A 12,643-nucleotide genomic window follows, 5' to 3' on the forward strand; every position below is an offset into this window, starting at 1 on the left:
TGGGGTGCACGAACACCGATGTGCTCCCCTTGGAAAGGCCATCAGCCCCTGCACTGCTGCCTGCCTGGGGCATGCTCTGCAACTGCATCAGAGGCTGCACGGGCTGCTGTGCTCCCTGAGGGACATTTTGCTGCCAGAAGAGCAATTTGCAACCATTATGGTTTTATTTCAGAAATTATTTGTTTTCCCATGACTGAAAATATTAAATATTAATGGCTAGCTTATGTGAGGTGAGTGGGGGGAGCACAGACTGGGTGGAAAAAATGATGGTGAAGCGCTAACCTGATGTGAGTAGAACAACAGAGGGCACCAGAGACTCGACCATCCCATAAAGTAGGTGATAAATGAAGCACTTTTGGGGAACAAGAGTTCATTGCTGTGTTTGAGCACTCCCGAGCTGCCGACAGCAGGCTCCCGGGCAGCTGTGCCTTGCATGGAGCAGCACCCTGCACCGGCACCCTGCACCAGCACCCTCGGCCCCGACAGGCCTCTCCTGCCAGAACACCCACGTCTACACTGCAACCTTTCTGAGGACTAAACCCACCGTCAGCCCCACAAAAAGCAGGTAATGTCTTTTAATTCTTCCCACATGGGTGTGTGGCAGTGAGCTCTGCTTAGTACTTCAGTGTGTGCTTTCTCACCTCTTAACTGAAGCACTAGCCAGGTCTGCCTGCTTGTTAATAGACAGGTCAGTCCTCAGCTGTGCACAGATGCCTCAGTTTTCTTCTGCTTTCATAGCTCTTATGCCTTACTGTTTTGCAGCCACTTGTGTCATTCAGGGGGGTCTTCCTCCGTTGCTGTGGCTTCACACCAGTGCTTCTTACCATGCCACTTCCACAAGGGTGGAGACACCTGGCTCCAGGCACACTGTGGCATGGGAACTTGGGAACTGCCACCAACTCTGTGCTAACATGGGGGGTTCAATGGGGCTGAGATGCCCAGCCCAGCCCAGAGGGCTCAGCTGCTCCTTGGGACAGTGCTATGCAAGCAGAGAGTGGCTTTTTCACTGTAGGATGACCATGGTAGGCTGGCAGGGAATGGCTGCAGGGTAGGTGGTACCACATTGCAGCCAAGGACCTGTGAGGCTGAAAGCCCAGGAGAGCCAGGACACTGGCTGTATGTTAGCTCCTCCATAAATTCCACCCTAAAAATGACTGTATCCCTGTGGTTCAGTAATGCCGTACCAGTTCTGGTGCTAAGGCAGGTGCTACGCTTTCCTCCATGATTGCCAGATCCATCTTCCAGTCTTAGACACTAAAAACTTAGTTCATGCAATCAGACATTTTCACTACAGTTTAGATGTTGATGCTTAGAAGTAGCTTATAAGGCAACGTATTTATAAGAGATTATAAGAATCTGGTCATTTTCCTTTCCTGCCTCACTGCAAGAACTTCCTTTATCAGTTGCAGACTAAGTCTGATTCATCCTCCACAGCTTCCCTGCTGGTAGAAGTTACCCTGAAATATTTAAAGGAATACCAGGAGATAGTCTAAGTTCTTGGGTTTGTGTTTTCTGCTCTAGCAACATTTGGGCTTCCTATCTTTGAAGACTGAGATCAGACACGTGCTCACTTTCCCTTCTCTCTTGGAGACCTGTTATCTGCTAGGGCTGGTGGTATCCATGCTGAGCTATTTCTCCCCAGCATGCCACAGCAAAAGGAACGGGTTCATGCTTGGGAGCAGTCTGCCCAGAGCAGGCATCCACCTGCCAGCCTCAGCAGTGTTCCCACTGCCCCCAGGAGTAAAGCCACCTGAGCTACCTTATGGCTAGTTCACAGGCCACAGAGCAAATCCATGGGGTGGCTTCAGCAGCAAAGCAAGGGCCTTGGAGGGCAAAGGGGGAATGCTGCCCAGCTCTGCTTCAGGCTGTCCTAAAGCCAGTGGCTCTCTGATAACCACAGCAGCAGCAAAGATAAGGGACCACAAAAACTATCATTCTGCTTTGCAGACCCTTTGCACTCAAAATGTGCAAATCAGAACTGGATGGAGGGCAAGGCAGGCTTAATCCCATAATAGTTGCAAGAGAGAGTTGCCTATGTGTTTCTGTGTAGCTGGTGGTGAGTGGCAGTGTTACTTTGATGGTTGAGTGATAGATGGTGCTGATAAACCATGGAGCCCCTCCAAGGGCTGCCTACATATGCAGTGCATATGAGAATGGGGACACTGCAGCACGACCCAGACCAGAGGGCCTGTCCCCAAGCTCAGTCTCATGCCTGCACCCTTCTCTTGCAGAGACAGCCCAACATGGCCAACTGCACCGACAACGATGACATTCTGCAGAACGGCACTGTGCTATTTCAACTTATCGTCTACACCCCAGTGTTCTCATTGGGGGTCCCACTAAACATGATTGCCTTCTGGGTCTTCTGCTGCAAATTCAAGAAGTGGACCATGACCAGGGTGTACATGATCAACCTCATGGTTGCAGACAGTTTCCTGCTCTTTGCCCTGCCTTTCCTGGTATATTTTAGCATGTATAAACATCCCGTAGACAATCTGTGTTTCACCATACAGAACATATATTTTACAAACATGCCTATGAGCATCCTTAGCATCACTCTGATTGCAATTGATCGATACATTGCAATCAAGTTCCCTCTAAAATCAAAGATGTTTCGATCCCCACTGAAATCGGCTTCTATCTGTGGGTTTCTTTGGATAATACTGATAATTTATTCCTGCTTACGTCCAAAATTTAATAATAGCAATGAAAGTGTCTGCCTTCAGAAACACTCTACTGAACCTAATTATTCATTATTATTTTCCATTATCTTTTGGTATTTTGTCCCCTCAGGGATTGTGATTTTTTGCTCAGTACAAGTTATCACATGTCTCAAAAAGAAGATGGCCACGAGCACTCATGAGACAAAATTACTCCAGAAAGCAATCCACATTGTTTCTGTGAATTTGTGTGTGTTCCTCGTATGTTTTTCACCTTTCTACATCACACTGCTCTTGCGGTTTGCAGTGGATGTTGCTGGAGCTTGTTCTCTGCTCTCGGAAGTTAGAGCCTCTGTTCGGATCTGTGCATGCTTAGCAAATACTAACTGCTGTTTGGACGCATTTTGCTATTACTTTGCAGCCAAGGAATTCAAGGAATTTTCTTCTCTGTTCCCCACTAATATATCAATGAGGTCCAAGGTGGACCAAATCCAAGAGTCACAGCCACCCACAGACCAAGTCATAACATAGTGCAGTGCACCATAGGTGTTAAGAGCCACAGTGCTGCTAAAGTTTTGAGGTAGATGGAATGGGACCACCTACAGTATTTGCAATCATTGTAGGTATAGGCATACCTGCAAAAGGGAGTATAGGCATACCTGCAAAATGGGGCAACCCCCTCCAAGGGGGCTGATATTAACTGGAATTTTGTTCTTCTGTCCTCAGTGACTTGACTCCAGCTCTGACTATTGTCTTGGATTGTTGTATTGCAGTTTCAGGCATCTTCTGGTCAAGAGGGAGTGTCACATGGTATGGAGAATAGATTATAAGGCCATTGTCTCCACCACGCTCTGATTTGTACATATCGTGCAGCTAAACATAGGAAACTAAGCACCCTTACAGCAATACACAATACACTTCTAGTACTGTAATATATATGGTCACTTAAAACAAAGAAAAAGACCTTATACTACAATGCCAAACCTAATACATCTGTGCTGCTCACATCAAAGATTATTTCATGCTCTGGCATTGCTGGTATTTCACTGCAAGCAGAGCAAAAGTGCTGTATGTGCACATGACCAACTTAATCATTGCATGCTGTCTGGCCCTCATTCTGCCTTTTAATGTCTCTTTTCAAAGACAGGAAAACATAAAAGAGACAAACAGTGCCTGATCTTAAACATATTCTATTGCTTAAGGAGATATGTGAGTGTTATCACCCTTGTATGCTGCAATTAACTATCCTCAGAGATCAAGAGGCTAAGTGACCCCATTAGCCCATTCTCCTTCATGGTGTGCTGTGAATCTTCATGACAGTCATTACTTACATGTCCAGGGAAGTGGTCTTAACATTACTTGCATGTCCAGGTGGTCTTACACTACTTACATGTCCAGGGAAGTGGTCTTCAGCAAGGAAAAAGACTTCTGTTTTCAGAAACAGCACAGAGGGCCTTCAAAAACACTTTTGGCTCTGGGATCCCCTTCTGGGATTTTGCATCTTGTTGGTTATAACGAATGCCTGTTGCAAACAGATTATTATGAAGATTTTTATTATTTTGAAAGAAGATGAAGATTGTTTCATATCAACCTGTTATCCTACTCTTAATCCAGAAAGCAAACAACCTACCTTTTTGCAAACCCAGTCATGTTCGTGTTTTCTCACTGTTAGTATGGGGCACCTCATCCAATTTACAGTGGGCTCCAGTTAGGTCATCTACTCCAAAATACAAAACAGTAATGCTTTTGAGCATGTGACCTCAAGTATAGGCCTCATAGTACAGCAAATACTAACTGCTGTTGAGATGCCATTTGCTACTGTTTTGCAACCAAAGAATTTCAGAGCACTTTTCTCTTACCCAAGTCTATAGTTTTTAAATCAAGCCAGGATCACAGACAAGGCACTCTATTAAACTGAACAGCTGCCATGGTTTCACCCCAGCCAGCAGCTAAGCACCAGAGCCGCTCGCTTACTCCCTGTCGGTGCCAAAACCAGTACAACAGCTGCGCTAAAGAATTTATAGTTGTCATTCCTACTCATACCAAGCTTACTGCATAAAGAGCTGTATGAAGTGAATGTTTTTTCTTGTACGAAGCAAACTAAGGTCTCCTGCCATTCATAGTCTAAATTTAAAAAATAAAGTGTTTCTTTTTCTTATTGTGCAGTAGAAACTGTTGACTTTACAATCCCTGTCATCACTAAGTAGTATTACTTGTTGTTTGTACTGAATGCTACAAAAACAAAAAAGGAAACATTCTTTTGCAAGTGAAAATAATGCTCTCATACTAATATATCTATAAATAAATAAACATTTATTACTGTTATACAGAGTCCTCTATTATTAACACCAAACCTGTACTGGAGATTGAGAGAGAAGACTTAGCTACCTGCTTAAAAGACCTACCTTACAACAGGATAATTACAGTGCAACCCAAAGATGATCAAAGATGAGCAAGGAACTTTCTGATTACCTGAAGAAATTATTATCTGGTATCAAGTTATAATGATGTTTGTGATGGGTTTCTGACACCTTTCTTCATTCTGAACAAAACCTCAGCTCCCTGCGTGCTCCCAGTAAACGGAATAGATGAGTTATTAGCACCTAGGCCATATCAAACTACCAGCCATCATACAGCACTGGAATAGCAATCCATAAGGACAGGGACATGGTTATCCACAAATCTTTCCCATTTCCTAGCACAAGAGTCTGGCTAACGATAGTGGGGAGCAGCAGCCACAGTCCATCAGCAGCTCCAACAATCAGGGCTGGACCCATTGCATTCTGCTAACTTTTCAGCAAAATATAATCTCTCTGTCCCTTAAAAGAAAAAAAAATGTTAATAATGGCTTAAACTTTAAATGAGCAAATTGATGCTGCAGTCAAAATTTAGGCTTGAGAGAGAAAAAAATGCAAGGAAAAGCCTACAAAGTAATACAGAATCTTGCTTCTAAGTAAGTAGCCATCAGATTTAGCATTTTTGGCCCTTCTAAACAGCAAAGGCAGGGGCTGGCATTAGACAGTGTTCTACCTGCTTGGTGACATTTGGGCAGACGTGAAACCTGAGTTCTCACCAGAGAATTGGGCTCCAGCAGCACTCCTCTCCCAGGGGCTGGAGGACACATATTGGAGAGTTCTGCATTTTAGCAAGTTGGGTGCTGCTTTCAGGTTTTGGAGCTATTTCTGTGGTTTTGCTTTCTCAGTGCAGCACAGTTGTTCCAATTGCCAGCATTGCCCGGCAGTCTCCAGGGGACTCTGCAAGCACCAAGCAGCTGTAGGGAGCTGGGAAGCACAGGCTTTGCCATGCTCTCCCTGGCAGGTTTGCACAAAGATACATGGCCAATCCCTTCAGTGCTGATGCTGCAGGAGTACAGAGAGGGCTATAGTACAGAGGGTCCTGTGAGTGCGTTATGTGCCATGGCTCCTTTCCTGTGTCGTGCTAAGAAAGGGAAAAGTGGAAACAGTCTCAACAGCCGGGTTGGTTATTGTGTGAGGTTGATTCAGTTAGCCTAACACTACCATTTCACAGGCTTTCCATGCTAAAAATAAGACACACATTCTGCTCCAAACCCCATAGTTCTGTTTTGGTCAAGATCTGCTGTTCTAACATCACGTCTTCCCATGAGAAAGCCAAGAAAAAACCACAGAGGGCAGAGGCATTGCAGAACCCAAATGCCGCAGGGTAGAGCAGTGTCCCATGTCCCTCTTGCATGTGTGGAGGGGGTACCAGTACCTCTCTCACCTTGCCAGAGGCCCTGTCCCACTGGGACGTGCTAGTGGCTCTAGCCAGCCGGGCACTGCCTCTAGGAGGCAAAGGAGACTGAGAGCTTCCCTGGCTGGGAAAGGAGGCAGGAGTCCATTGAACCTAAGCTGTCCTGTCTATTAGTAATCTGTACTTGGAGCATGGAAAAACCTCATGAGAAGGGCTTTCTTTGGCTGGGAAACAACCTCAAGCAGGACATCAGGCAGAGCTTACAGGGAAGGAAAAATGATTGTGAAGAACAGAAATAAGTCTTAGAGATCAAGAAGTATAAAGATCAAATGGGTCTTACCAAATTCTTCCCTTAGATATGAAAAGCTACCTATATACACAAATTACAAGCAAAGAAGTGAGATCACCCAGTACTGCTGATGATAAAAACAACAAAAATTGTCCAGGTATGTCCTGAAAACTACCCCATTACTTTGTCACAGCTTTCAATAGGGATGAGGAGCCTGAGAAGTCCAGAATTTTAAAGGAATTGGCCCATGAAATCTCACACTAGCAACAATGCTTTTAAATAAGTCAGTCAAAATAGGATTGGGGCAGAGCCCACCACACACAGTCCCTTCTCTAGGATAGGGGAAGAAAGGGAAGGGTCTGGCCAGTAACAGCCCTACTACGTGCAGGCCTGAAAAATGTGCAGTTTCACAACATGTCTGAATAGAATTAAATGGGAAGGAGCAAATATAAAAGCAAAAGATAAGTGCCGCTTCACCTTACAGGAGTATTTTACCTCACTGGCTTCTTTCACTAAGAAAATCACTTTTCCAGCTAAGGTGTGGTAGACATAGGTGTCAGTAAAACATCCTTTGGAGCACGTTGTGAGCAGTAATGTACTTTGTACAGGCACTGGTACTCAGCGGTGCCGTAGGGCCCCAGATTACCCTGCCAGAGAGCTGTCAGCGAGGAAGTGAGAAAACAGCATGCGTGTCACCTGCACTGCACTACATGGTAACAGCAGTCACAGGGCTGAGAACTGCAGAGGCAGTGGAAAATACCGAGTGAGCATCATTGGTCCATGGCAGAGGTGACAAAACCAGTAACTGGATGCAAGAAGGGAGCCATAAGCAGCTGAAAGAGACTAGAGGGTGGCTGATGGGAAGCAGAGGTGGAGAGAAGCATGAGGACCTTGACCCCACAGTGTCCAGAAATCAGATAGAGACCTGAGAGCCACACCAGGAGACATGTAAGTTCTTTGCAGATAACAGTTCATCATAGCTTTGCCTGCTGGTAGCTGGTGTTAAGTTGCTCTGACATATCCTGGTGAACCTGCTGATCACAGCCAGTGGCTTTGTGCCTGGTGACATGGTTTGACCCTCCCTTGAAGCCTCACCAAGCTGACGGGAGATATAGCTTCTCTCATCTGGTGACCACAGCACCAAGCTGTGAATGGGAAGCACCACACTGGAGAGATGCTATAGGGTGAGCTCTCTCCAGGCTTGATGTTGACTGCTCATAGTTAATACCAGTAGCGATTGCCTTGATGTAGACAATAGGAGTATGTGCACAACACTTGAGGATGATGCAAAGTGAAGTGTTTTCTGTACAGTGGTGAAACTATCACAGCCCAGGAGCTGGATGACTGAAAACTAAAGTACCAATAAGGACCATGACATGAAAATGATGGTTCGGGATCAACAAGCTGGGTATACTAATAGGTCAGTAACTACTTATAAGCATCCACCAAGAAGCAGCCACAAGAAAGGCAAAAGCTGTCCCTGGAAACTCAGGAGAAGTATTTAAGCAAAGCTTTATACTGACGATACACTGGCAAGAAATTAATCTCAAAGGCTGGTTTGTCATGTGCAGACAGACAATGCAGAAATACTCCTGAAGCTGCCCTAAGATAACCTGGAAAGTGGGAAGAAGAAACTTGTTTGCCCAAGACAGCAATTCAAGGTACTAACAGCAGGACCTTTGAGCTTGTTGATCAACCTATCCGAGCTCTTCTTGTAAATGGGTTGCAATGGACAGCCAAGGAGGAGCCCCTGGCCAGCAGGCACCTGCAACCGCAGAGCAGTCATAACATCAGCAGGTCACAGGGTCACAATGCCATGTTTTCTCAGAATTGCTGGCTGATGCAAACTATGGAAGATGAGAGAAATACTGTGATTCAGGGTGAAACGCAGTCATAATAATAATGTGTCTGCAAACCACAAGCCTCACTTCTCCAACAGCCTGTGAATGGGTCTGGGGGTCCATCAGGGCTGCTCTGTCCTGGAGCTCAGCAGTGTGACAGCAGGTGGCAGTCCCTGCTCCAGCCCGATCAAGAGTGGCAGTCTAGAAGGCAGAGAGAAGACCTCAGTACTCTCGAGGGCAACAGGTCCCTCCCAAGCAATGTACACAACCTGTTGAGTGAGGAAAGTCAATGAGCATTGCCCAGTGAGACATCAGGCACTGGAAAGTAAATCAAAGGAAAAACCCAAAGCCATTCCATTTGCTGGAGGAACCACTGCAGGGCCGCACACAGAGAAGCATTTTATTTTGCTGCAGGGCTATTGCAGGCTTCTTGGTCAACAGGGCGTGATATGAGCTGTGCATGTGGTCACAGAGGAAGCTCAACCCTAGGGAAATACATTGAGGATGGGCGGGGGTGCTTCCTCTGCAAGCGTTGCTGCCGTCACAGCCACCAGCAAATGGTCGTCACAGGACACCTCACTGGTCCCGTGCCAGGAGTACTGCTAGGAGAGCTCATCGTGCCTGCGTGCCGTACTGCAGCTAATCTGGAGGAACATCCACTCTCTCCGAGGACAGCGAGTGAGCAGGTAATACCTCCTGGCTATTTGCTGACCTGGTTATTTGTCCAGGCATTGCCTTTCCCCAGCCATGGTGGGATACCAAAATGGTGGCGGAGAAATTGAGATGGCTGGAGCCTGTGTATTTTCAAAGGCTTATTTTGACACTGGCCACATTAGACGTGTTTTAGATGCTTAAGGGCTGTCTCAGCCTTTGCTAGATCTCCTTGTTGTCTATTATCTACCCTTATATCTTCTGGGCTCATAGCTCATAGCTCATGTCCAAAGCACAGAACTGCTGAAGGTATCAGCTGTAACACATTCCCTCACCTCCAAAGAGGTGTCCTAGCATGATTCCTCAGCAGCATGATTTTCAAAGCTAGCTGAGACCTGCAGGTGCAAGTAGATGCTGCAGCACTGCCCTAAGGTTTGTTTACTTGGGATGTTTTTGAGCCCCAGGAACCGGCACCTGTGGAGCCATGTTCCCCTTGCAGGGAAAAATCCAAAGACATCTCAGACCTCCCAGGCCTTTTCTGTCTATGAACACTTGCACCTGGAATATACTCCTGAATTAACTCCTTCAAAGCAGAAAGGCAAATAGCAATATTGCCCTTAGATCCAGGGTGATAAAATTACTCACTAGACAAGATACAGCTCATCTTTCTATTTCACGTGGCTGTTGATCACATTTCTTGCCATGGCATTGCTGGGATTTTTTTTCTTGGAATTGCAGCAGATTGGTCTAATACTTCTGAGACAAAACCCAACTTTCACAGTCCTTGAAAGGCAGCATGCAGACCCCAATACTTTGATCCTTGCTGCAGCCCACTAAATGCTTCTACTGAGTACAGGATTCAATGGCAGCTAAAACTAATGAGAGATATAGTAATAATTGCTCTATCACTAATGAGAAGTGATACAGAGACAGCTCAGGACTGGAGAGGACAGCTGTCCTTTTGCTGCATATCTCCCAGAGCATTTTGAGCTATGAGGCTGCTGGCTGGCTTCTCCTGAGCGCCACTATAATAGAAGGGATGAGAACTGGGTTTAGGCATCGCCTTTCCATTATCAGATGGTTGTAACAGCCCACATAACTCCTAGCTGCAGGATACCTGCTGCTGCCTGGTCTGAGTCTGGCCCTAAACAGAGGCCCAAGTGTTCTCCCCTGCTGCCCTCCACAAGCAGTCTTCCCCACATGCGACCCAGTGAGAACCAGTGCTTTTCTCTTCTCCACGACAGATTAGGCTTGTGTCCCACTCCCTCCCTTCCCGCTAGGTACCCCACAGCCAGCTCTGCTCTGCAAAGTCATCTCCAGAGTTTGGTTTTCACTGTTGGTAAAGCCCTGAATTATCTGAATTAATGACCAACACAGTTAAGAGTCTAGCTTCTAAAAGGTTTAATCTGCATTTGCAGGAACTGTGCCTCTTAATACCCACAAAATGAACCTCAGCAACTGCAGTATCACAGCCTATGAAAGCTTTCCGCTTGTCCAGCTGTGTGTTTACATCCCAGTTTTGCTTTTGGGCATTTTGCTGAACGTGTTGGCACTGTGGGTGTTCTGCTGCAAACTCGGCAAATGGACAGGAACCAGAGTATACATGGTCAACTTAGCTGTGGCTGACTGCTTGCTGCTCTTTACTTTGCCTTTTAAAACTTTATCCCAGTTCTATCAGCTGAAGGTAGGTAGATGGTGCCTGGTTCTGGAAGGTGGCTATTTCATAAACCGCTTCATGAGCATCAGTATCATCACCATTGTAGCAGCTGATAGGTACCTTGCAATCAAGTACCCTTTGAAAGCCAAGGAACTGAGGTCACCGCTGAAGGCAAGTTTTGCCTCTGGATTCCTTTGGATAGTCATCATCTGTGAGATGTCCCTCATTAAAAAGTTAGAATACCGAGGACAAGATGAATATTGCTTTGAAAAGTCTTCCGTTAAACCCTCAGTGACCACACTGTGTGCTGTTATGGTAGGGTTTTTCATACCATTGATCATCTTGAGTTATTGCTCCATACAAGTCATTGTAGAACTCATGAGAAAGAAGAATGAAAACTGTCACAAGGAAAAGTCACTCAGGAAGGCTGTCTACATCGTGTCTGCAAACATGTCTGTGTTCATCGTATGCTTTTTACCCCTTTACCTCGGGCATCTCCTTCGCTTTATAATGGACTCCATCAGCTCCAACTGCTCTGCAATACAGAAGGTTAATAATTTTGTTCACCTCGCGTCGGTCCTTGCAAACACAAACTGCTGCCTGGATGCTATTTGTTACTACTTTGTCAACAAGGAATTTAAGGAAGCCTCTCCCAAGCTAGCAAAGTCCAAATGCGAAGCCATTGAAGAAGCTGAAATTCAGCTCCCGTGCATAACACATTAGTGCAAAGCACACGCAGCACGCATTTTGTACTTGCTGTGTTCAAGTTCAGCTGGAACTCAATAGCAGACTTTCACACTTCCTTTTTGTGTGAGTGGAATGGAGGGACATTCTGCTAATGGGAAGGATTTAGACACATAAAAATTAGCCCTGATTCAGACAACCACAGCAGTCCAAATCCTGATGTAATGATCTAGGCTGCCACTAATAATTCTCTGCCTTATGCAAATTTGAGTAAAATGATAGCTTTCCCCTGCAAAAACTGTCTTTCATTTTCCCAGAAAACCCAAAACAAGTACAGCCAGTGGTAAAGGGGATTTTTGTCCCTCCTCCCACCTTGGATATGTTTTTATGCAGCTGTAGCTGTGTTAAAGAAACAGAGGTTATTCCAAATATCAAAAAAGAAAAAGAAGTCAAAACAAAAGCGCCGCAGAAAAAGAAAGGAGGATGTTTTTATAAGTCACAAACGTCTTGTTTTTTAGTTGCTAATAATGCACAATCACAGTAGCAGAGGCAGATTTAGCCTGCTTCAGACAAGTTAACAGCACCATTCACCCTACATACAGCTACAAAATGGTCATCAACGGCAATACAAAGTCAGAAGAAATTGCTATTACTGGGGGAAAACTTTACATCAAAAGCATTTGAGTCAAATGGCATTAAAGCTACTATCCAAAGAGTTGGGGTGGGGCAGTGGGAATAAGAACTCTGTATTAGGGATCTAGTCAACCTTGTAATGTAAATGACTGTCTAAAGAAAGTGGTAGAAGATTGTTCCAAAGTGTCCAATATAAATAAAGTCGTGTTACTCGCAGAGTGTAGCCTCTTAATGAGTTAAATGGAAAAGGTGGGGGATTGGGTGGTACAGGATCTGCTCCGCTGTCCATCCCCAGAGGGACAGCTCATCTCCCTGGCTGTCCAAGCAAGGGGCAGGGGGTATGAGCTGCAACGGAGACTGGGATTTTCAAAGGCAGAAGGATGCATGCCACCCTGTGGTGCACTTACCCACAAACAGCTAAGTAGGTAAAACCACTAACTAGCCCCTTGGTAATGATGCGCAGACAGCTCCTGTGTGCCCCAGGGTTGGTCATACCAGGCATATACCTCCAGCCACG

At 45.6% G+C, this 12,643-nt stretch overlaps 2 protein-coding genes across 2 annotated transcripts; both read left to right on the forward strand.

Moving 5' to 3' along the window:
* Positions 1–15: 15 nt before the first annotated feature.
* LOC104043253 (G-protein coupled receptor 35) lies at positions 16–4,964 on the forward strand. The gene is made up of 2 exons (XM_064457317.1): positions 16–565; positions 2,232–4,964. The coding sequence occupies exon 2, from the start codon at positions 2,244–2,246 to the stop codon at positions 3,189–3,191; it is 948 nt and encodes a 315-aa protein (XP_064313387.1). The 5' UTR covers positions 16–565; positions 2,232–2,243; the 3' UTR covers positions 3,192–4,964.
* A 5,505-nt stretch (positions 4,965–10,469) lies between these two features.
* On the forward strand, positions 10,470–12,292 carry LOC104043252 (G-protein coupled receptor 35). Its single transcript, XM_009502841.2, has one exon. The coding sequence runs from the start codon at positions 10,597–10,599 to the stop codon at positions 11,530–11,532; it is 936 nt and encodes a 311-aa protein (XP_009501136.2). The 5' UTR covers positions 10,470–10,596; the 3' UTR covers positions 11,533–12,292.
* The last annotated feature ends 351 nt before the right edge of the window (positions 12,293–12,643 follow it).

Source organism: Phalacrocorax carbo, chromosome 7 (genome assembly GCF_963921805.1).
Source record: "Phalacrocorax carbo chromosome 7, bPhaCar2.1, whole genome shotgun sequence".
In the NCBI taxonomy this organism is placed as follows: domain Eukaryota; kingdom Metazoa; phylum Chordata; class Aves; order Suliformes; family Phalacrocoracidae; genus Phalacrocorax; species Phalacrocorax carbo.